Source organism: Mizuhopecten yessoensis, unplaced genomic scaffold (assembly GCF_002113885.1).
Source record: "Mizuhopecten yessoensis strain PY_sf001 unplaced genomic scaffold, ASM211388v2 scaffold716173, whole genome shotgun sequence".
Classification (NCBI taxonomy): domain Eukaryota; kingdom Metazoa; phylum Mollusca; class Bivalvia; order Pectinida; family Pectinidae; genus Mizuhopecten; species Mizuhopecten yessoensis.
The window spans coordinates 169463-195871 of record NW_018479984.1 but is presented as its reverse complement, the minus strand read 5'-3'; the positions used below and the strand labels follow the sequence as shown (position 1 = coordinate 195871).

The 26409-nt window shown below is 35.9% G+C and overlaps 1 protein-coding gene across 1 annotated transcript in view; it reads left to right on the top strand.

Annotated features, from left to right (window-relative positions):
- Positions 1-22550, top strand: part of LOC110441941 (protein Wnt-5b-like) — a 66211-nt gene extending 43661 nt beyond the window's left edge. The window contains exon 5 of the mRNA XM_021485258.1: positions 20795-22550. Coding sequence (XP_021340933.1) covers positions 20795-21256 — 462 coding nt within the window. The 3' untranslated portion in view covers positions 21257-22550. The remainder of the gene's footprint in view (positions 1-20794) is intronic.
- Positions 22551-26409: the final 3859 nt, after the last annotated feature.

The following is a 26409-nucleotide window of genomic DNA, read 5'->3' as shown; positions in this document are numbered from 1 at the left end:
GGATCGATTCTTTTTTCTAACAAAAAGAGAAGCCATCACTGCCCTATTTGAAGTGTTTACTCGTCTTTCTGTATGCGTAGTTTCAATTCACCTCTCTCGTGTAATGATGGCTATAATGAAGGTAGGACATAAAAAGGGCAAAGCTCTGACGTACAGTGTAACCGGAAGTCGATGATAGATACATCAAGCGATAGTTGTAATCTTTTATATGGTTTATATTTTGTTTCAAACTCTTTGTCACGACACCGGTAATTTCCAACTAAACATTACAATTTTGAACCATGTGACACTGACATGACCTCTATCAAGCTTCTACTTAAACTATCACATATCTTTACTTTACGACCAGATACCCCGATAAACAACTTGTGTAGTCCCTCCTATTGTGATTTCGTACAGATTTTCTGGAGCAGGGATGGCCCTTTAACTGTTTTTATATCTCTATTTGTGTGTATGGCTAATTATAGATGTACTGACCCCAAAATGGACTGTCACTACAGGACTAGCAAGTCCTCTTACTAGCTACTCCTTGGATTCTGGTAAAGAATTTTCGGAACGGAGGCTCACTTTCTAATGTTAATGTCATTATCTACACAATGCGCATAATGTTGAACTGTTTCTGTTGGCTTTCTTATATAATAATGAATGGCATTGGGGTTGCAGAAATAACGGGTTTTTCACGGCATCCTGGTGACATCCAAATTTCATTCATCTCGCATACGAACGTCAACTAAAACCATTTCAATACTTGAACCATCCAGGTCCGAGCGGTACGATAACAGTTCAGTATTTATAAAATCTTTATTTTCAATTCGTCAACCTGACTTCGTTTATTCGCTTATATGGTTTTACTCTGGTCGTCAATCAGAAAGTGCGACTTTTGATGCATCAGAAACACATGCAGCAGGATAATGCTAACCAATTAAGCTAAAACGCATTCCCTTATGTCGGAGCACAGGCGTTCACTTACGCATTGCTTGTGGAGATATCCCACTGTTTCCGCTATAACCAAGACGCATCTGAGGTTATTCAATCTGATTTAAATACAGATCTAAATTTTATTATTTTATTTACGTCTGACAACGGCTGATAGAAGGTCATGAACGAATAAATTTTCTCAAAACCAATAAAATTGCAGCTTCCCGAATTCTGATCTTGGAGGAGATAACTTCAAGTGATATCTGCAGCTTCAGCTAGTTAAATGACAGCAACAGCCATTTTGGCCACCTCAAGGAGGGTAATAATTAAACTTTCTGACATTACCTTCATATAGAGCAGATCTGGTAACTTACTTACTGGTACATCATTCCTTTCAATTTCACCAAAACAGATGAAAAAACCTTACCCTTTTCAACTGCGGTTCGTTCATATTTCTACTCGTAGAGGTTTTCTAATGAAAACTTCAGTATGGAATGAAATGAAATTAATTATTGATGAAATGTCACTGCATTTCTTTCATTCAAGACAAGGAAAAACAATTGCAGATTTCTTAAACGTCAACATGACAAGGCGGAATGATAAAGAATGATCACAGAATTAAAATATCTTTTAATAGATATATGTACTGCACCAGGATTCAACTTTGCACAGGTATCGGTGACGTCAAGTGGCTATGGGAAGATTTTTATGACGTCCTACCCCTACAGGTCTTGGTGAGGCCTTCTATAACAAACTCAAATTCGGAACATTTTGATACGACACTGTATCGACAAATCAAAAAAAAAAATCATTTCTTAAATCGAATCAATAAAGAAATCATGATACATGGTTACATAAAGTCGGGCGGACACGCAAAGCACGTGCTGCTGTGAGGATGTCTCAACATCTTGCCAACGCATGTCCGTCGTTTTCACAGATACCCTGTTAGCCCACTTTGTCTTCAACTGAAATTTACTCTTTGAGCGGGCGGTCTAACACTATCACATATTTTACGAGGCTTGTTAAATTTCTTGTCGATTTCTCGTGGTCTTTCATGTCGTGACGTCACAATACTTTAATGTACGTGCCTGTACTTTTTCAACTTTTCACTGCATTTAATCTCCACCAGCGGTATCACAACGGTGATCGCATGTTTACATACAAGACGGAGCAGCCGCTGCACGTGTCTTTTAAGATGTATGCAATCGCATCTTTATAGAGCTAGCACGTGTAGTTCCTTGCATGTTCAGTTAATACATCACTCAAGCTTTAGGCCAATTTGCCATATACTTGGACCTTGCTAGAAGAGATCAATGTTCTGTGCAACAGATCGCAATTCGTCTGCCATATTAAAACCGCTTTCAATAACGTGTTTACGCCGATTGTCAGCCAATTGAACGGCAAACAAGACAATTGTCTGAACAGAAGGGCTAAACAATTTACTTCGCCTGTCACAGACGTCTGTATTGTAGAGGATTCTCTCAGGAGAAGTCTTCACTATGAAATATTATATTGGACAAAGTACACTACTTGGCACTTGTGTGGGGAATTCTGGTCTTTTTAAGTGGAAGAGTATGATTTAGTCTACCATAAATTCTTCTATTAGCATATCACGATTCAAGATTTGTATTTACAATTTGTCACACTTATGTTGCAGAGCAATCCACGCGTCATTTTATTGAGTGAATACGCTTGAATCACCAATAATTCAAATCCGTTTGATAGCCCCTGTCATTATATTTTGAGAATGTTTTCGTCCCCCGAAAACTGAACAATGTACATGTTCGAACCTTTAAGTGATTAAGGGTCTATCCCAGCCCCGACTGGGGGGTGACAGCGGGGTCTGAGGTTGTACCTCACGGGTAGATTATAGGGTGTGATCGATAAACCGCTGTGTTATCGATCGGCCGGGTAGATCCCTCCGCTAATGCAATTCTCATGTAAGCGACTAAGGAAGGGTTACGATGGCACACCGTCAGCGCCACAGAGGACATTCAGGGGACGTATACGTGTTGAAATGTTCCACACTTACAAAGTGCATTCGGATTGTGTACACATATTCTATAAATCGCATTGATTACAGGGTGACTACAACGCAGTATAGAAATGAATTCGGCTTACAACTAGGATTATCGGTTTCACGTCCATTCTGTGAAATAGAAGGAAAAAACTTCCGTAATCAATTTTATCCAAAGTCTCGGGTCTTTATGGTAGTGACAATGCAGAAATTGTGCTCATTTTTGTGTTTTTTCTTTAAGCATGCTTATCACATAATTCATAATACAGGTAACCTTCTTCCCTTTTGAAATGTCATTGTGATGTCGCATAGTTTGAAACCAAGTTGCATAATAAGACATTAATCAGCTGTAATACTTCGGGCGTGCGTATCGTTGTCTACGACAGGGGAGCTGGTCCGTGGAATTTTATTTCATAATTAGATATTTATTTTGAGATTATGTGTAGAAATTCGAACGTGCCTGTTCTCCAAATTGCTAATTCTAGAAGTGATTGAGAAAGTTATCTTGGATATCAATCCATACGCCATGCCTGTGGGCGTGTCGTATCAAACCTCTTCAATACTTACCATCTGGGTTCTCACAAGTGCCCGGGCGGTTTTAAACTTCACCATCAGACCTCAGGCGGTTTTACTCTATATTCATACTAGCACAAACGTGTGTGTTTTGTGAATGAAACATGTCTATATTATATAACAAAGAGATCAAAGATGAAGTGTATTCGTCGTTCGGGTTCCATAATCTCATCAACGCCGCCATGTTTACGCTTCCCTGTCGTCTGCGCACTAGTGTCACATACTGTCAGATATCCGACTCTGTAATTTGCCAGACTTTTTGGTGTTCAGAAATCTTCCACCTGGCTTAGTCGTCAGGCACTGAAGCAAAGGGAACAGGTTGATTATGGTATTGGGGTTTTAATGGTAGGAATAGGGGGCCTCGTTTAAAGTATATGACCATACGAAACCGCAACCTTACCTGGTTGTTAGCATTTCACAGTTTGTTAAATTCCTTTAAACCTCGAATGACTTACGTCTTTTATTTCATGTAAGGGATCATATCAAGACACATTTCTAAAATTCATTGATGTGAATTTACGTTACATTGGAATAGTTTTACGACATAAATACAATTAATTTCATCAAAGTAACCCTATCGGCATATCAAAGCGCCATAAGGTAAGGACAGAAATGACCGTGTGATGCGGCCCGTCTCACCCATTTTACTCTAGGAGATGTTATCTGTAGGAAAAAATTACAGGTAGTACAGATCTTAAATCAGGATGTTACAGTGATTTACCGACCCGTAATCAGGTCTTGTCATATCCCAGGGCTCGACGGACAGTTTCATCAGCTTCTCGCCAAAACAGTTGCATGCTTTAGTAATTGTTTTATATTCACCGACAATAATACCTAATTTGAATACTAAATTATATGTAATTGATCTTACTCAAAAAATTTCGGTCGTACCGTTTTAATAAACATTTTAAGTTGGAAGATAGTGGAAAGCTAGCGTATCGTGTAAGTTCATTGGAGAGTTGTTTACAATTGTTTTTCTTGAATAAAAATACCGGAAGTAAACATGTGCGTTTCGCCGGAAGTAAATACGTTCGCGGAAGTGCCAGAAACAATACCGGATCGTTTTCATCACGGTATCGAAGTGAAGGTTACTACTACAGGCAGTGCGTGTCTTGTGGTGACGGAAGACACCTGGGCTATCGGCGGGGCACGGCCTAGCTTTGATGTAGCCGCCAATTATTTCAACATACCTTTTATAAGGTAATAAAGCAAGTCATCTGTATCAGGCTTGTTGTGATAGCTTTGTCAGCCTAAGAGCCTCGCACCCCTGCTATGAGGTAGTGGAAAAGCCATGGATAGGCATAACGATCGGTCAATGCTTAACATAAATGCCATGGCAAGTGTTCATATGTATTTCGATACATCAAATAGAGCATGTTCTTCCATAAGACTGATTTTTATAGTAAGTGAAGGGGATCTTAGTAACGTATAGTATAGTATAAAATAAAGGACTTAACATTCCCGACTTCCAATACACTGGGTGATACTTCTGCTGGATTTTATAATATTTGGTACAAATACATTTTTAATTGATAATCTTCAAATAAAACACAATTTCATCTATCAAAGACCATGATGTTATATAGCCTGATTACAGGGACAGTAAAATAAGTCCTTCTCATTTTGTCTGTCATTTAAATACTGGGGTTCAAAATCAATTACCGATTCCATATTTTTTTCCTGACTACAGCGAGTATTGATACATTTCAAACACTCACATGCAAAACTAGCAGTTATGTTGACATACAACGATATTCGCCAGAAAACATTCTATATCGCCATCAAGTTGGCGGTCGTCTGCTCTAGTCTAGAAGCCATTGATGTACAATGGCGAACACATAGTTCGTTTCAAACGACTGGATGACCGAGACATAAATTTGAAATGGCGAGTAGATCAGTGTAGTACATGGAGTTTACGTGTGTTTTCTGGCTTTTGTTGTGTGATGAACTGCGTGTGCAGATACACCTCGGAGTACCAGACGACAGAAATTTATGGAGAGAATGTGTTTGGGAAGCCATTGTTGACTTGACAAACATAACGTCCGCGACCTGATATGTTGCTTCCCTTAATACTTCGTATGATACAGCTGTAGTGGTATTACCACCTATTCCTACTTACGCCCACAGCTCGGGTATCCAGTCTATGTGTTCATTAGTTGATTGATCTATTCGTTATCCCTTCTTCCGTCCTTTGTCTTTGAATTTATCATCCATTTACCTTTTTAATTTATCGATTGCATAACTGATTAATTATAGTTTGATTAAATTAGCAATGAATTATTTGTGTATTCATTGATCATCCATTATCCTTTCCATCCGCTGTATTATGCTACCATCCTTTAATTCATCATTTGCTTAATTTAATAATTATCGTTTGATAACTGAGTAAAACAATTTACTGAAACTAATATTGATTAACTCTGCGTTTGTTTGTTCAATAAACATTTGTATTTTCCCTTCGTCTTTTAATTTGCATTTTTAACCTATCCATCATTTATTTTATTTTGGCAACTTCCATCAATATTATTTATTAATTTATTAACTGAATAATCGTATTGCATCAGTTATTTACACATTAAATCATCTTGTCTTTCTCCCTCACTATCATTTCATATTTACCTATTTAGATAATCAGGTATTTATGTTTTAATGAAAGATGCTAACGTCTATTGCACCTACGTATGCATTTATGTGTTTAGTGTCTATTATTAGTCAGTATGGAAACATGTCTAGCGCTTAGTATAGCTTTGTATGGAGATGTATGTCTGGCGCTTATTATGACTTTGTATGGGGATGTATGTCTGGCGCTTAGAAAAGCTTTGTATGGAGATGTATGTCTAGCGCTTAGAATAACACTTTGTATGGAGATGTATGGCTGGCGCTAAGTATGACTTTGTATGGGGATGGATGTCTAGCACTAATGAGTGCATGTATAACTTTGTATAGAGATGTACGTGTAGCGCTTTGTATATTTTTTTTTATATCTTGTGTCTATAGTAACATTGTCTAATGTCTATAGTAACATTGTCTAATGTCTATAGTAACATTGTCTAATGTCTATAGTAACATTGTCTAATGTCTATAGTAACATTGTCTAATGTCTATAGTAACATTGTCTAATGTCTATAGTAACATTGTATAATGTCTATAGTAACATTGTCTTTTGTCTATAGTAACATTGTATAATGTCTATAGTAACATTGTATAATGTCTATAGTAACATTGTCGAATATCTATAGTAACATTGTATAATGTCTATAGTAACATTGTCTAATGTCTATAGTAACATTGTGTAATGTCTATAGTAACTGCGGGTAGATATACATGTCAAGTGTCTTTTTCTACGATGTTTTTTTCCCAAATAAACATAAATATAATAGTTTTTACGATCAGAGTGTTCGAAAACGTCTTGGTGTGCAGGTGTTCTTTTGTATTTCACATGCAACTTTCCACAATAAGGAAAACCATATGTCGACCTCAATGCAAACAATAAACGTCTCGTATTTTCATATTTCAATATTTTAATTTTGCAGCACAGCAAAATTAAAAATATATAAAAAAGTTAGTGAGAAATTTGACAGAGGATTCATAGCATTGGACGTGACCATTAGTACAACGCTATATCAGATTTATACGTAACGTATCCTGCTATTGTTTCGCCGAAATAAGGCGCTGTACGTTTATGGATATTTTACGGCCGATGGGACCATAACGCCGATATTTAAATCTACGATGGGGCTGCTTAACAAATAGCCAAAATAGAAAAGACAAATTCCTGGTTTAACATATCTTAAACAAAACTAAAACGAAAATGTACCGAAAAAATGCCCCGACCCGTATCTTTATTAAGACGCGACTGTGGGATACTTGGGATTGGAACCCTCAGCTCGCCCCGTCAGAGATAAGGTAACCAGACTTTTCCATCACAGCGCTGTTTATTGGAGGTAGGAAGAAGAAGCATGTCAGTTTTATGTTAGAATGATTACAGAATCTGACTCTGGTTACATTTCTGTCATGGCAATCTTATTCAGACCATGTTGTGATAGCCCTAACCGCTGACTTTGAACACTCCAGACACTGATGACACACGTGCTGAGTGATTTAAATAAATTCAGGAAAAATGTCAGTTTAAAGCTTCCTATGCGAAACCTTAGGCCGAAATTAACACGTGCCTAAGTCGATGAATGTCGATACCGCTCTCACCTGTACTGGTGAAGATCGGCACCAAGAGTTGCGCATTTGTTCTTAATTATAGAAAGTGATTTTTTGCGTAGAATTACAACGTGGCCGGCGCTATGTACGATTTCAGGAGTAACAGGTGAAAACATAACATGTCCATTAGGTCGTAATTAAGTGGTTTGTAATGCTATTATAGAATCGATTATATTCTTCAACTCTAACGGTTTCGTTTTGTATCGTTTCATGAACTATCAACCATCAAAGTCATTTTGAGACTTAAAAAACTCTTATGATATTCTGACATGACTGAGAGATATTGAACAAATATATATATAGATAAACATTTGTCATATTGCTTTTGTTTCTTTTGGCATTTATATATTCTACAATCTGTTCTGTTGTCTTTTGACGGTAATATTATCGACTGCTACATGTATTGATAAAAAAACAGTTGTTGGAGAGAGTTGTCATGTTTCTGAACATTTATTTTCAGTGATAGAAACTGCTTCCAGTTTATCACATCAATTCATCTCGCGTTCTGTTCATTGAAGAACATATGTGGTAACGCAAAGTATCGACAAGAATAATCAAAGAATAAATGTTAACTTCATAATAGCTCTTATATATTCAATTCACTTTTGGTCCGCTTTCTTACTGTTATGCATAACCTTATCTACTTCAACCGGGTTAGCTGAATTACGGTGACCCTTACACTTTTTAATGAGACGACAGCGAATTCAGCTCTGTGGGGCTACTAATACTACTAAAGAACTAAGTGCCGTAGAGCTTCAATATAGTCAATACAGGCCCTTCCGTCGGCAAACTGACTATACAGTAGATACAGGTATAACCCTTAATACGACCTTGTACGTTACACACCCACTCCACCTCATATTAGATTGATTGACATTTTATTTTGTAGTTGTGATCATATTATAATGTTAATTTCCTAACATAACTTTGTCTTTGTGGTCATTTTTTTTATATATACAGTTATTATTATTGTACAATGTTGAAATAGATATACCAAAATATTATCACACAAGTTGTCCAAAGGAGAAAACTACAAAATAAACGAGATCACAAAGATTACCAACCAAGTGACGTCAACTCGACACTGCATATGTATATCATATAAATCCTTGCTCATAATTTATTCCAGTCCCGTATAACAAGCATATTTGATGTGCTTGTCGTACATTATGCACCCGCTATACGTTCTAGTTCAATATTTCCTAATTGTAGTATATAACTTTACAGTGCCTTTGTCGTCTTGAATCAGTCTTTCTCTGTATCGTTCGATGTAGGTTTTGATTGGTCGGTTGGCTGCTGTCCTGCCGCCATCCAGTTTAGCTCGATCGGAACATTTACTTTTGTATGACTGTCTTGTGGTACCATAATGACCCTATCGGGCAGGTCTAGACCGAGTTTGACTTTTTCTGTGTATTTGTTGGACGTATCTATGTTCTCTATCAACTGAACACTTGATTTTACGTAAGAACCTAGATAAACTCATCCCATTGGTCCACAGGCCAAACAATGCTTACAGACCTGTGAATATTTAGGACGCAACTGGTTTACATGGGCATATATTTTGCTTACATTGTGATTTTCCCCATACATTTAGAATTCCACTGCCACTCTTGTCTCTGAACTGAGCGACTATGAGATTTCCTTTTAAGAACTTGCTCAATAGGGAATTCACGTGCAAACTTAGACCTTGACCTTCAACAATACTATCAGGCATGGGAGATAAATCTGACACGAATCTTTATAGGGGAGAAATAATAACGGTCATAAAACGCCTCTCAATATTTTCCAGGTCGGTATCCCTCGGGGAAAGCCATTGACGATCTATAGATTATTTTCGCTTTCCGAGGTGTCAAAATACTGACCAGCTCTGCACATTCAATTGATTTTCCACGCGATTGCCCAGTTGAAATTATCTTTCCACTTAACTTGTTCCACTATACGATAGCGGCAGGGCCTGGGATACAGGCCTCCACCTCGGAGAACGCTATCCATGTGCAGTGTTTCCCCGCCGGACAGACTTAGAAACCAGCTTGTCTGTTAGACAGCTGCAGTGCTAGTCAAACGCTGTGTGTATGGTGGGCTTGTGTCGAACCGGTATCCTTTCTTTAAAATAAAATAGAAATAGATTGTAGATATATTCCAAAAAGTAAGATTCGTTTATTTATTCAATAAATATTTTAGAATACAAATATAAATGACCAGGTCGTGCAATTGATTTTTTCATCAACTGCAAAGTTGACTCGGGAGAGGTTGTTAAAGTACAAATAAACAAACTCTTTTTGTTTCTCAAAAACATACCATCCTCAAGAATGATTCTTTTATTTTGTAAATAATTCGTTCTATCATGAAAACAAAGAAGCAAGCAAAAACAAAATAGACATCTGTGTTAATTGCCGGAGAGTTGGGGGAAATTGAGATATCGGTTCCTGATTAAATATAATTTCTTTGTTGCAAAATAGTTTCTCACTTGATTGCTGGCGATCAAATGACGGGAATTAATCTGGAGCTCAAATGGTCCAGTTTCCACACGTCTGGTTAGTTAAACAGGAACGGAATGTCCAGTCATTTGACATTTACATAATAATTATCAAAATTACCGGACAAAAATGGCATTTAAATTGTAACAAAGCGAAAATACGAGAAGCTGCTCTTTCAAAATGAGTCTAGAAAAGAAACAATAATACCGAAATTCTTTGTTTTATTATATACATAAAGTTGAGGACGCTTAGCTATTCTGGTAGTTGCTATCTCCCAACTGAACTCCTCAAGAGAAAGGTGTGACGATACGTCCGCTATCGTGTCTAGAAACACCCAGGTATCTGTAGTTCGCAGGTATGGCAGGCCTAACATTGGACAGCGTCCCCAGTTATCTTACGTGAACGTTCAAATCGAGAGCATTTTCAGCGTGTCACCAATCATGGACATAAAATAACAGCAAGGCAAGGTTCTTATGTCATGTATCTACGATATTACAATTTCAGTAGACAAGGTATTTTTTTAAACGATGAGTAGACAGTTTCACATATTCAGCAATGTTTTCCAGTAATTTGTGTGTCCCCTATAGCATGAAGTCTCTGGAACACGATCTCATGCTTTGATTGTGTTTTATGTAGTCTTCTGTTCATTTAAAATCGACAAATTAAAAGTGATTACTCAGAACGCTCTTCTGAGACGTGCACTGGCGCGTGGCTTAAATGCAATACAGACTTGGTCACACTTCGTAGACAAGTCGAACAAGTCGCCAGTTCATGTATAATTCATGATGCAATAGTTGTTAAAAGACATCTGATACAAAATATATGTTTTGTTTTCGCCGTTTCACAAAGAGAATCGATGTTCTCATGGGACAGCTCTAAGAGCGGTGAATGAGTTCAAATTGCTGATATGATTATCAACACTGTGAATAATTAACGACAATTTACCGAATATGCCTGACGAACTCGCGTGTTTGTTGCTCAATGTACTGGACCGGGAAAAAAGACAATAATATAGACTCTTTCAACGTGTTGTAAAGGCCCATCTGCCGATTACAAATAAATAGTTATCTATACATATTTACCGGGCGCAGTGCGTGTGTGTCGGAGCATGTACTTATTGACGTTATAGAAATTCAGTCCCTTTTATCATATCTCTAAAGAAATATAATATTGGCATATTTTAAGTGCAAATATTTGTTATATATTTTAAAGAAGTATTAAAGGAATATATTCTTTCACATTTTGGAATGAACTTACCATACCTGTGTTTTAGTGGTTATTGAACTGTGCCGTAGATTACCGTTAAAACAACGAAATCAAAATAGTTTTAAAGTCCTTATATTTGCATTCCATTATATCAGAAGGAAACAGTTCCAAGCCCTATTAAGCCATACAACTCCCTTTGAAACATCAAGAATGAGGATATAGCTTGCACGGTATACGTATTAGATAATATCACATTCCAAAAGAATAGTGCCTTGTAAAAGAAATCATTATTGGGAAAAAACAAACATTTTTTTTTTTCTGAATGTGTGTCTTTAATGTTTTTTTCGTGCAGAAAATCACAAACCATAGTGTCAGAAGTTTCTGAGATAATGTTTCTGTTCAAAACGTTTATACATACGTAATTTAGCTCAAAATCTGAGATAAGACCATTTAAACAAATTACTGTCTAAGCGGTAGCTATTTTACAAATGATAACCTCAATTCTCTACATTAAATCATCATGGTCGGCGCTCCCTCAAACAAATTGACTATACTCCAGTAAATAGGTCATAACTCATCTTTTGATTTTTTTTGTTAAGAATGAATTTAAATCTCCTGTAGAAACTTATCTATTTGGTTTATTGAAAACAAGACAAGATAGCGTGGCAATCCATAAGTCAATGCGTCTCCCGCTGTTGAACGACTCAAAATATCAACACAGCACCTGCGTGGAAAGAAATATAGGTAAAAAACACGGAGTCAACTAATTTACAACATAATAAGATTTATTAACTTGTACTAAGCTGTAGTTTGTATAACATACCTATCGTTAATCATAAAAAAAGAACATTCTTCTATTGAACTTACGTCTATTTCAATCTACCTTAGGACAAACACAGGTATTAATATTGGTTTTAACGTTACATTATTAATCCCCCCCCCCCCCCCCCCTCCCAGTGGAATTTTCTTTAAAATGCTCTAAGAGAGTACAGCATTTAAAAAAACTAATTATAATTCGAGGTTGAAATGGAAAAGTAGATAATTTCAGGAATGTGGGTAGTTGAAATTTCAATATATTTGTGTTTTAGTTCTATGAACAATGTGACAATCAAATTCCAGCTATGCAGTTCATATTGGTTTTATCTTTAAGAAAAAATAAATTGTCTTATTGATATTTAAAATTGATAATTACCTTCATAAAACAATTTGATTGGATTGTTGAAGTTTTTGGCATACATACAGGTAATATCATTTGTATTTTACTCAAAGACATATCTGTAAAGATATTAATTAAAACATTGAGACATTTATTCTAATTAATACACATACATGTACATAATCATAAAAGTAATACTCTTTTTATTAGATTAACTAAAATTGTTAGCATTTAAAAAGAAAATTACATCCTATTTTGATAATGATCTTCACTCTTTATTACATGTAGTTGACGCAGAAATATGCGAAATAAAATCAATTTAAAATCGTATTGAAAAAAGAAACATAGGAAGTATAATTTTTCAACAGGAAAAAATATGCACGAATTCCACAAAGAGATGAAAATTTATGTTAAGCGTCGCTACTAATAGTGTTGGTGGTTATATAAACTACTGCTTGCTAAACGAACAGGAGTGTGGGGTTTTAATTATATGTATTGGGTCGCAATGAGATGGAGATACATCATTATTAAAATAACTTTGTGACGGGCTTATGGAGTGTGAACACACCCAGGTTATGACGAAGTTGGATAGTGACAAATCACGATATTATTGAATTCATTTAATTATGCGAGACAGGACAAATATGTGATTAATGTAAGCTAGTTGGCAGTGGTTACTGTTAAGGTGACTGATCACAGAATAACTACTCGTACTTTGATACTACCCAGCTGCTTTTTATGTTAAAATGCATTTGAAACAAAAAAAGTTATTCTTATAGAAATACAGAGAGAAAAAAAGTAGTAAAACTTAGGAAACACAACGATTCCCATTATTACACTTGTCTATCTACTGAAACTATTCTTTTCATCAATGAGAGGGCCCACGTGTGGTGCCTATCGTTGATATCCTCGCTTGTGGTGCTTACCTCTGATATGCCGACTTGTGGTCCTTACCTTTGATATTCCCTTTTTTAGTGTTTATCTTTTGATATGCCAACATATGCTTATAACCTTGTATATGCCTACATGTGATGCCTACCTTTGATATCCCCACATGTGGTGCATACCTTTGATATGCCCACATGTGGTGCTTACCTTTGATTTGCCCACATGTGGTGCTCACCTGTAGATAACACATTTGTTGATTACTTTTAAGATATCCGTATGTGTTGATTCTCCTGGAGATGTCCGTATCTTCAGCAAAGCCTGTTGTTATTTATCTGAAATATCTCAAAATAATATATTTAAAAAATCCATTGAACTTAGAATCTTGAGTTGTAAATAAGAATTAACAGTATGGTGGTACTTAAAATTGGTATAGCTTTATTAGGGATGCCGAGAATATGCAAGGGGTAAATGATTTACAAATTGACTGTGGATATGATTAAATCAAAAGTAACACGGAAGTTCAAATAAGATATTCTGCCCTAAGCCACAATCAGTTTTTTATGATCAGATAGAAAGCTATATTTTAGTAATAACCTTAATTCAATCTTTTCTGAGAAGGAAAATTAAGCACTTTAAGATTTTGTAAAAATCCAAACATTTTACTGAAGTCTTGTCTTCAAAAAGTCATTAAATAGGAGGAGGGTGGACCTGTACAATACGCTGCATATCATATTGTATAATCTCATGTTTTTGTTTATGTTCAAATTGCTATCAAATACTATGCAATAATAAATGAGCAAAAACAATTGAATTAAAATGGAATATAATGTGTAACTGCGATATACCTACACGTGATGGTTTACTTGAAATATCCAAATGTCTTACATGTACCTTTCATATTTGAAATTGACTTTAAAGCTATTTGTTAACGCTTCATGCTGAAATATCTTTCGTTTTAGTATAGTTTTCGGTTTGTATAGGTGTATATTTATATTAGTGTACACGTACTAATGATGAATTTGTGAGCAGATATAGTAATACATTTGTCAATATTTGAAGGACTTGATCGATGGTAGTTTGCTGCCTCCAATAAATCTCACATGAACTGAAAAAATAGCTTTTTCTCATTTGTCATGTGATCAAATCGATTCTTTCGGTTTTACCTTCACGGGCTCATTTTAAACAATTCACTTCAACACGCCCGTTCTCTTAACACAACCCCCTCATATCCCCTTGCGTCCCAGCCTATGCCTCTCACCCACTCAATCAGCCCTAGCCCGCCCTCTTTGCTTACTTTCTGTGACGTGTGTTGTTAGATCACGTGTTATAGTGGACACTGCTGACCAGACAAGTGATAGCCAATCTGTCAATCCTTGTATTCGTGGTCATTTATCGTCCTCGATTTGTCTCGTGGCGGATGCTCGTGCCTCGGGGGAGACGAAATTACCATCGCACTCCTTACCGGCTGATAAATGGACGCTGTCTACGTAAAATGGAAAAATAAACATTGTGACAACAATCTACATGGGTGAAAATCTCTGTCACACGAGAGATAAATGTCACCTGCCTGGTACCGGAACATTACTGTTTGTGGTATACAACGTTATGATGTAATCTGACTCAAGCACGTCCCTTTAAATGTGGAGGTACACTTTTTGTATGAAAGGGTGCATATGAGCAGACGACTATGTGTTACGGCGGGAAAAAATAGTAAAGATATAATATTATTATACATGCGACATAAGGATTGACAAATCCCACCTAAATGTCGTTTGTTCTCGGTTCATGGTTTTCTTTGATATGAGTATCTTGTATTTTAATAATAAATAAATAGTGTTTTAAGCTTAAATTCTTAAAATGTTGTTACAAAATGATTTGAGATGAAGTATTATGGGAAAGCTGTTACATCTGAAAAAGACACAGGGTTTTCTGTAATATCATGGAAACATTCCGCTTTAATTATAAAAATCAAGATAGCCATTTTATTCGAAAAACAATTTGTGAACTACAAGTACCGCCCTAATAGGCTTTCATACAACACAAAATCATCATTGATTCAAGATATGAAATGTGCGATTATTTTGAAAAGTAATTATAAATATAAGTAATACGTAGAGTGTGCTGTGAGATTAAATGATATATCAACGCGGCCTACCATCTCTCCTGCTGTCGATCATCAGACACAGACATCCGCGATCCCCTCTTCAGCTACGCACGCGTAAAGGATAAAACACGTGTTTCAAGACTGTAAGTGTTAGAGTGTCTTTCTGGTAGCCCCTACTGTGAATGTTTCCTATTAAACAGCGTATCTTTTTTATAATAAATACTGGTTGTTAGTTTTTTGACGTTTCAGTAATGAAAATATTTTTATGAATCATGTCTATGAATTAGCGTTATGGTGTAAACCCCCTCTCGGTGTTCCCAGCATGGCATTTAGCATGTTATAGCAAATTGACAAGGCTGTATTTCTAACCCGCTCTAAGAGGGAAACTTTCGGCTTGTTTGCTACGTCGGATCAACTAATTATACAATTTAGTGCCTTTTCAGCTCCACGTCATTAGCATAATTGGTTATGGGTCAACCGAAAACTTTAAGAAATATGTAATTTGGCGGGGCGGGTAGAGAAGAATGTTTAGGAAGAGAATATATATATTTTCCACGCGCCAAGCGCTGAGATTTATTTACCTTCGGATATGTAATGCATACATCTACATATATACTGGTGCTGCGAACGTTTGGGTTTACTCACAGTTGTTAAATGGATTAGCCCGTGCCAATTAAACTGAATTGTGTAGATGTCTTTTCCACCGTAACTCCGAACCTGTCTTAGTACAGCAGACCTAGATGGATCGTGGCGTCGGAATGGAAATATCGAAATATTGGAATACACTACGCATTCAAACGCTTACTTGATACATTAAACCTATGTTATCCCGATATGTATCGTTGTGTGAGAATGAACAATTTGGTCGAGGTACTGAGATATTCGAAACATACCAGGTTTGAACTGGTTAGTCTTTTTCATAAAAAATCTGAAACTTTTCTTAGTCTTTGTACAGCAGAACAATGGTACCATAAGATTAATCAGAGTATAGGCAGTGAGCGGTTCGAGTTAACGGAATATTAACGAACTTTTTAATTTCTTGTCGAACTATAGACACAAGTCTCACATGTCTTGGAGAGTGGGATGAAAATATCGAGATTATAAAAATATTCGAGAAATATGAATTCAATATTTTAGGGATTTTTTTATTTTCTCAAGAATAAAACAAAAATTGGAAACTCTTTTGGTTCGACTGCATTTCATAAGCTTTTTTTATCTTGCGAATAAATATTAAGCGCCATAAAACAAAAACAAATTAAAAGATACCAGTAGAGTCTGTAACAATGGGAGAGATACGATATATCGTTTCATTATTTGTTGACTGTAATGATGGGGACATTCCGGAAATACATTTCGATAAAACTGTTTAAGATATCACACAGTTTCAGCGTGAATAGTGACGGTTTACCGATCTCTCTGTCTGCTGTTTGTTCCACGTATCTACTGGACGCGACTTTGGGGGGATTGTTGAATATTCTGGAGAAGTGTTTACCAGCCATACATGCATCGCTTTACGATCGTGTCGATTCAGAACTCTGGACATTCTAATTTATATTGAATTTGATTTTTTTTTCTCTCTGTTTTTTTTTTTTTTTTAGCAACAACTACGTAACCGTGAGTTATATTCCTCGTACTTTTGACGTCGTGTGTTTATTTATTTCTGTGTGCCTAGAACGACCTGAATGTGGGGGGAAGGGGGTGAAATTTCGTTAAAACTTTATTGAGAAATTGACAGTTAGAAGTTTGTCTTCCTCCAGCTATCATTTGAACACCTTACCACCGTTTGGCATTTTTTTTCTCCAACAACGGTATCGCTTAAACGGCAACACCTTCCCTACTCCACTCTCAGCAAAAGTGAAAATAACACAAAACTGCATACAAACGTGTTTCGCCTCAACTGAACATCACTTCAGATTGGCTACCTTCTTTTTCTTGCCAATATTATCAAATCTTCAAACATCAACATCAAGCAAGCATTGATAGGCTTGTACACGTGTTGATGAATGCCGTCGACATACTGGCTTTGATCGAGCAAATACGTTAAATTGACGACAGAGGCAAACACTAACCACATGTATGTTTCTAACAGGGCTCCGTTGATTGTTTCTAATTTGGTTTAATATTGCGTGTTACCACGCCATGCATGCCCTGTGCCCTGGGTCAGGCAGATGGCTACCATATTGAGTAATTTGAAAACATCCGCTGTGTCCCCCTACCTTCATCAAACTTCAGACACTCGCAGAGTACACATGCATGGTAATATAATATAATAAATGTGCGAGTTATGTATTTTTTCTGATACATACTGGCTTTATAATGAAAAAAATGTGTGATATTTTTTTACTGTACGAGCATCGCGCGTGCATTTACTAGTACTTAACTATAATGAGGCAGTGTCTGTATATGACGTCACATCCTGTTGTCCATGTTGCCAAATTATTTGAAAGTTCATTCATACTTGTGCACTTAATATCTTCTGTTAGGCTGACATTCGTTTAATTCAGAGAAGTGTACAATTTATAAAGCTGCATAGTTAATAACTTCATATTGTAAAGAGGGTCCCCTGCGTTCAGTGTCTCGCGAGACAACTGAAAGTGACCAGTTAAATTCGGATACGCTGCCCAACCAACGACCAGACCGTAACATATATATATAATGGTCATCAGTCATGTGTCACCATGCTCGAGAACTAATCAAATTAACATGTTATTGTCAATAGATTGATGGTAAAAGCTTGCTGTTAGAGACATATATTTACGACCTTTTTATTTGTATCATTTTTGAATGTTCAATGCCGAAATACGCGTATTTATCACGTTGAAATATCTTATCAAAATCGACCATCTCTAATTGAATTTGTACCCGTGGGTCAGAGCATTTTATTACCGAAAATTGCCAGAAATGTGGGAGACTAGTTGATATGGACGATAAAATATATGTAATTTGTGTCGCTCTCTAGATTTCACTGTGATAACCTATACTGAACTTTAGTTTTTTGATTGACTATAATTTACGAGAATAAATGATAGAAATCTCTTTTGATAAATTATTCCGATGGAAATGCCTTTTCAAAATTGTTCAGATTTATGTCAGTAAAATACACACGTTTAAATGCAATTTTATTTTATAAGGTGTTTGTGCGTGTTTGTTCGCATACAAACAGCGCCATACATTACGCGGCCCGGCGTCGTCACCCCCGGCGAGGACATTTTCTCTCGGACGTACAAGGGTCAGTCGGTTTTTACGACATAAATGTTTTGGGCATTAGTTGAGACCCGCCAGTACATTTTCTGTTTGTAATCACACGTTTTTATGATAAGAAATAACTGTTACACAGCTGAATGACCGGCCGCAGGCCAGCAGTGTACGGAGTATACCTGTAAACGCTCTAGCCCAGATCATGATGATTGTGTATTACTTTTCGGCTATTTCTATACAAGTGTCACTTTATACAGGTATATCTAAACAAACTTGTTCGAATTATTTTATCTTCTTTGAAAGGAAAACCCAACGGCTGTTTATTTTTTTTCCTATTTCGATAAATAAAATATACCCAGGTTCAACAAAGATGGTGTTGCCAGGCCTCCCTGTCTCAGCTCGAGGCTTTCTGATACGGTTTGGTGCCCAGGAGTTATGTCCCTTGATCGGTCTGGCGAACGAAGACAATGATGGGTCTTTACCCTATCAAACATTCTCGGACAGAAAGCGAAGGTGGTCATACGTTCATTATAATACAATCCGCTAGGAATTTTTAACATTTATATGCGTCTTAAGTAAAGATATTTAAAGTATATTGGTCATTGCCGCCGTATAGTGTTAGCAGTTATTTCTGTATTAGTTTTGATACTATTCCGGTTCACCAGTCACTTTACCACAAACACGACTAGTATGTCTGGGACCATATTTAATATATATATATATATATATATATATATATTGTTTTTTTCATATAAAAAGAAATTCCACACAAATTCTGCTGCTATATCAGAACAGGCGGTCCAGTAATTTTGCCTTGATTTATATGTATATGGACGACTTGAGCGGTTTTACTTATTGTACCATTCAGCATGAAATGTTGTTTATTTAGTCCTCAATGCATATCTTTATATAAAATTGACACTTTTCTCAAGTTAAAGAATTTATCTCCATGAAAAACCTAAAACGTTAGAGATTTGCCTCCCGGCTTGCTACACATGACCAAATGTATACATGTACGAAACACATACGGCTGGTACTATCTCCTAAATCTGACGTGTTAGTCGGGGAGGTGGGTACAATCCATTACTTCAAGAATTATTCATTTTTGAAAAAAGGGGTCATTTGTGTTAATATTGTGTACAAGAGATCACCAGTCATTGACTGACACCTGTACCCTCACTATATATATGTACATAGAACTGGTGCACTTAATTCACACCTGGTACGTGCCAATTTCTAAGCTGTCTGAAATCGACAATGAAATCGACTTTGAAATCTACAGAAAATGATTGTGACATCAGTTCGAAGCCATCTTGAAGATATTCGTTGTGGTGTCAACATTCCATTGATCCAGATATGCATAAACATATTAGGAATGTTTTCTGACAGTCTCCTGTGTATTAGACAGGTATTTCCCTTAAATTTAAGGTCGGGCACTGGCAGAACTTAGTTTTGATTGGATAATTGGTCTATGTCTATCATTAACGGTGTTTTTGGTGATCGAGCCTGTATTTGAATGAAATGGTCCTTGTAAGTTGTATTGTGGTCATTGCAGTACCTGTTTCTTTTGCACTTGTTCATACTAGATGTATAGACACACCAGATCACAGAAGGAAAGCTGACCCATGTTTACCTACAAATGAAATACACTCAATACATACAAATTAAAACATTCCTTTAACTTAAAACACACAAGATAATTTAATTAGATATGTATTCAAATCGTGATACCTACTGCTTACGACATGCAAGTATCAAGCACGTTGTGACATGTTTATTTCAAGCTGTCTGATTTCGTGACCATATTACATTTACTTTTTTTCTCTTTTTAGTTAAGTAATTAAATTAGATTAAATTAAATTAAAGAACTGTGTGACATCATGATATATAGTAATCAAAACAACCATGATATGCAATGATTGGTAAAAGCATGCAATACACTTATCATAAGTACATTCATTTCGTACACTGTTTTTGTTTTTGGAATTTCAACCGTTGATAATTAAGGAATGTATCAGTAAATCTATACTTTTTGTATGTTGTAGGCTGTGTATAACTACGCCAAGGTATCGTGTAAATGTCACGGTGTTTCCGGTTCCTGTAGCCTGACCACGTGCTGGCAGCAGCTTCCCAGTTTCCGGGATGTCGGAAACCGTCTAAAGGACCGATACGACGGAAGTTGCGAAGTCCGCTTCAACAGAAGGGGAACAAAATTGAAGAGAAAAATTGCGAGATACAACAAACCAACAAAAGAAGATATAATATATTTAGACGAGTCGCCGGATTATTGTAACGCTAATCGTACTACCGGTAGTTTAGGCACGGTAGGTCGTGAGTGTAATAGGAACTCAGTGGGTATGGACGGATGTGACCTCATGTGTTGTGGGCGTGGCTACAACACATTCAAACGGAGACTCGTTGAAAGGTGTCACTGTAAGTTTTATTGGTGTTGCTATGTGAAGTGTAAGTCATGTGAACGGGAGATTGATGTACACACTTGTAAGTAAAAAAGCACTTCCGGATTAAAACCTTACCTCCTAACGAAGTTCTCTTTCGTGCTTTGCATATCAAGGATTTCGGAATCATGGTGTGTGTGATCCATATCAGAGGAACTCTTCGAACTCCTGGAAGCTGATTGGGTGATATGAAAAAAGAACTCTGTTCAATTCCCAGTGTCAACTAAAACCGGAAGTGGAACTGTATTTAGTTGCTTTTAGCCTCTGCAACAGAAAGTGGAGCTTTCTTTAGTTCCGTTTGTTTGCCTAAAATGGAACTGGGACAAGTGTAAGTTCTTTGTGGCGACCGATGACAAACATGGAATTCGCATAATTCTTTGTTGTGATTTAGGAAAGAGGTGGTTTGAAATGACTGGGAATGGAAGTGGCTTGAAGTAACCGGAAACGTGGGTTTGGACACGGAAGTGGATACAATATTGAAACCGTGCAATTGCTACGTGTCGTAAAGATAAATACAGCGGAAGTAATGTGCACTTTGAAAAGACACGTATATACATGTATTAACAAGTGCTGTACCACGTGACACTGGTGTAGATCTCTCAGGGGCTGCCGTACTCTGCAATATCGCGCATGCGCAATTACATCCACGTATTTCATGTTTGTATAACTTTATATATCACTCTGAGGTTTTGCTGTGGATTTTGATTCCGGTAATGCAAGGATGTTACACAATTCATCGGTGGTGTTTTCCTTCTAAGAATTGCGCATGCGCATGCATTCTCCACTGAAGACCTAATACAGGATGTATGTCTCAAGCATCATATGACGATGCGCATGCGTATTAAGTGTAAATATAAAAACTTACATCATTTGTAATTGCTGTGTTTTACACAACTTTACATTTCGTATCACCTGTATATATTGTTAATGTGTATAGGCACTTTGAATATATATTTATTACGCAATTTTCATTCAAGATGATATGGCAACAATTACTGTGAAATAAAATTATCTATATATTTGTTCATTTCGTAAAGGTCCTTTCATTAAGAACATAGTATAGCCGAAACCAACATGTGATAAGTTCAATAGTATATTTCTATTTTAGTTTGTCATTAAATGTTGTTACCATGGTACTTCTTTATTATGAGTTACTAAGTATCCTGGTTCCCATGATAGTGCTAAACATAGAATTGCCAGCTAAATGGCTGAGAACATTCTCGAGCTCCAAACATGGTATTGAATGACCTAATTTGAAAACTGATCCTTTATATGGTATACATATAAACTTTATTTATTTTACAATAATTATAAAACAAGTTATTTCAACTTATATTAATCACTCTTGTTGACCCGGATGTTAGCGCGTGCGGGGGTCTTAGTGTAGTCCGATCGGGGAATCGAACCCCGGCCGCCTTGGTGAAAGACAAGTGCGCTATCCACTGCACCACCCGACCATCATTCATTTGGTTATAAAGTAAATAAGGAATTCATACTGATGTTAATATTGAAGTTATATTTTATATGCTATAAGGATGTAACAATGTCGGTGAAGTTCCGGATGTAAGCATAGTTTCATTCATTGACAATCTTCCACGTCTTGGTCCTCTCATTTGATAAAAAAAAATGAGTATATCCAATGATGCAAACTACTGACGGAAAAAAAGATAGATACCTTATTTAATTGACAGCAATGTGTTGATTTTAGTAGGCCAGTTTTATTAGATCCGCAACGATATATCGATACGTATCGGTATTCCGATATTTGGTCGGTGATCACAGTGATATCTGTGTAGCATTTACGGTATCTGTGCGTTCTTATAATAAGAACGGGGATAGCATTTATCTATTAAAATATAGCAATATTGATCAAACAATAACAGCCTTGCCTGTTCTCAGAAGAAAATGTTGATTGTAGAACAGAAAAATACTTCATTAATATTTTCCATGTTTGACGGGTTAAAACAGATCGTACGTTAGATGTCCCCCTGCACTGATGGATCGTTTACCTAAGTAACGTGAATATTAAAATATCGTTTCCTTATAGGCTGTGTTGATATACTATAAATCACATTTTCATAAACTTATTTGTCGAAGTCATTATGGAAAATAACACTCAATCCAGGATCGATAACATTAAAACCAGCCCTATAATTTCGTCAACAAGTGCAATTTTATAATTCCTTTTTGACAGATATTTTGATGGATTACTTTCCTCATGCATCAAGAATTCTAAACATATAATTGATGTCGTACGGTTAATTCATGGTTTGCTGGACAGCCCTTATTGATAGTTTAACTTCACACTTAATAATTGAAATGAAGGGTCGATTTCTTGTGTCATTGAGTGTATTTTTTAATATTTATATGTGCGTATCGTTCCGAGTCTTTCATGTTTTTTATGTTCACACCTACTGTCGACATACTATTCCGTTATATTTCACGGTGTTGTAGATATCATTTCTACGGTGGGCCATTACGGCAGCATCGAACGCGACTTGTCGTGTGTTCGCCCTAATCGGCCTCTGTACATCTCGGCTGTTTAGCATTGTTTAAGACTGTGTAGATACATTTTCAGAGTTTTATACTTTTTGAGGATGTAAGACAGTGGTATGAAAACTGTATAATTTATTCGATAATACTGTATTTGACTTTTAAAGATTTATAAACAAAATATTATATGAAAATACTGCAAATAGTTTGGTCTTATTTTGTTCATTATTGTACCTGAAATTATTATTAATAAAAAATGTATCGAATTGTTCGGGCAAAATTCACAGGATATATTTAAATCTGATAGTTTACGTAACTATACATTTTGTTATTAAAAACTGTACCATTATTTACCAGAATATCCGAATCAAATGTGGATTTTTTTATTGTTTCAGAATTTCTTTTTCTTTTAATCAGAAAATGTTGTGTTTTAATTAGACATGGTTATCCAGCACTATGTTCCGTATACCCTACATAAGTTGATACAATAATGATATTTAATGACTACGTCAATGATGTTCTGATAACGGACGAACATGAACAAGAACATGCTGATTTAGTTTAACGTGTTATACCGTTCAGAGTCTCTTTATGCAGGGTATTTCTATTCAAAAGGGGAATAAATGTTTTTTTTCATTACATATATACTTGTTTGCGTTATATTTCCAATATCATAAACATTTACAGGCTTGATACAGAAAAACAACAACATAAGTTCAACTTTTCAAAATTTATTAATAATTCACCAGAAATAAAACAGACTCTGTATACATAGATATTTTACAATAAACATATCCACGATTTTTCAAAATTATTTACATGATGTCTTAGTATTAAGATATTTTTATGAAGATGTATTATATATGAAAGAACATAATAGGAGTTAATACATGTTGCCGCGCACTATGGACGGCGAACCTGAAAACAAGATATCAGTTATATTGAAAATGTAATTGAAGTACATATAATAGAAAACAAAGCCGCCGTTTCGCAAAGGCAAATTCAAATTTTCTTTTAGCGTGGCCGAGTTCATGCACAGTCGATGTAAGGTAGAAGGGAGGTAACTGGCAAATCTACCTCTTTTACATAAAAGATCTTCTAAATTGTTTAAAGTAACTTGAAAGACATCATTCTCACACTGACTACGAAATAAAATAAAAAATCAAATGAATGTCCCCCGTTTATGAAGATACCCCCTGTTTCTTTGTTTCATTGTATCGTGTGTCATATACTGATTTACTTTAATGATCGTGAAATTATTATTTTAACAAGCTCGAAACAATGACCATTCTGACCAATAAAATATATTTGAATCAGCAAAGCGTGTGTACCACAGATAAACTGAAATTATTTTCGTTTCAAACATTTGACAACCATCTATTTGTTTACCACTTAATGTAGGGTCACGTGATATGCTCTTTGTTGACAAACATGTTGTCTTGGTGGTCTGATTACCTAGTCAATGTTGACTAGCATTCAGCGTCGTATAAATAACAACAGTTTTAAAATGGCTGGTTTAGAAGAATGAAGAGGCATTAGCTCAGCGTAGAATTATTCCTTTCACTTTGAAAGACAGTTATAGTCAACATTAAAAGTTTGATAATACCTAGACTAGCTTCAGGCCCAAGTTTTTATAAAAAAAAAAATCGACTGCATTTTACATGTACATGTACTTCTAGCTTAGTTTAGAACTTAGGGTCTGATCAAATCTGGAAAAGCACTCCCTAGAATCAGACATCCAAGTGATCAAAATTATCAGAGTTAATTTTTTCTTAATATTAATTTCAATTTTCTACAAATACCGTAAAACTGTGTCATCATTATTCTGAATAACTGTATGGCCTGAAATATACAATCTGAATACCCGAATAGACCAAATTAATCAGGATAAAATAATAGACTGAATTCCGTGTATTATTTTATGCGTTCATGTTGGAGCAATAAATATTGGAGTATATGGTTTAATTGGAGGTTTAGCGATTATACGTGTCAATCGACCATACAATATGACACAGCATTAATACTTGCCCTGTTTTACCTGTGACATTAGGACAGAACCCCCTTCGGTAATTACCTTCCAGGTGTTCCCGGCACACCTGTGCTACAATACAACGAGTGACAAAATACAGCTGATTTATTTCGTTATGATCAATCAGACGATGAAATAACGAGTCTATGTATATCTCATTCAGCCCCCATCCTCATACATCACAATGTGGGTGCGTTATCGTACCTAATAAAACAACTTCTTGATCAAAACACATTTTTTTCTTTTTCTGCTTTTACTTCATAATTATGAAGTCCATTTTTTTTTAGTTTTACGACAAAATAATAAGGCTTTTATGAAAGACGATATATACACCGACACATAAACTTCAGTATAGCCGTTTACATAGGAGTTACACTGCATGAAACTATCAAAGCCATTTATTTCTATTGTCCGCCTGTTAAATGTGATTTCAAGTTTTTTCATGAAATAATCACACACTGCAATTCAGGAAAATGTGTTACATTCCTGACACTTTTAATACAAATGCCGTCTCATAATGTCAAAATTGGAGAAATCAGCTATTAAAACATGTAACCTATACGATATACGATACACACATATATAATACTGAAATATATAAAATGCACAGATAATATACAATGTATATAGAAAAAACTCATGTAATATTTGAAAAAGTACAATAATGAGAGTTAGTTCATAT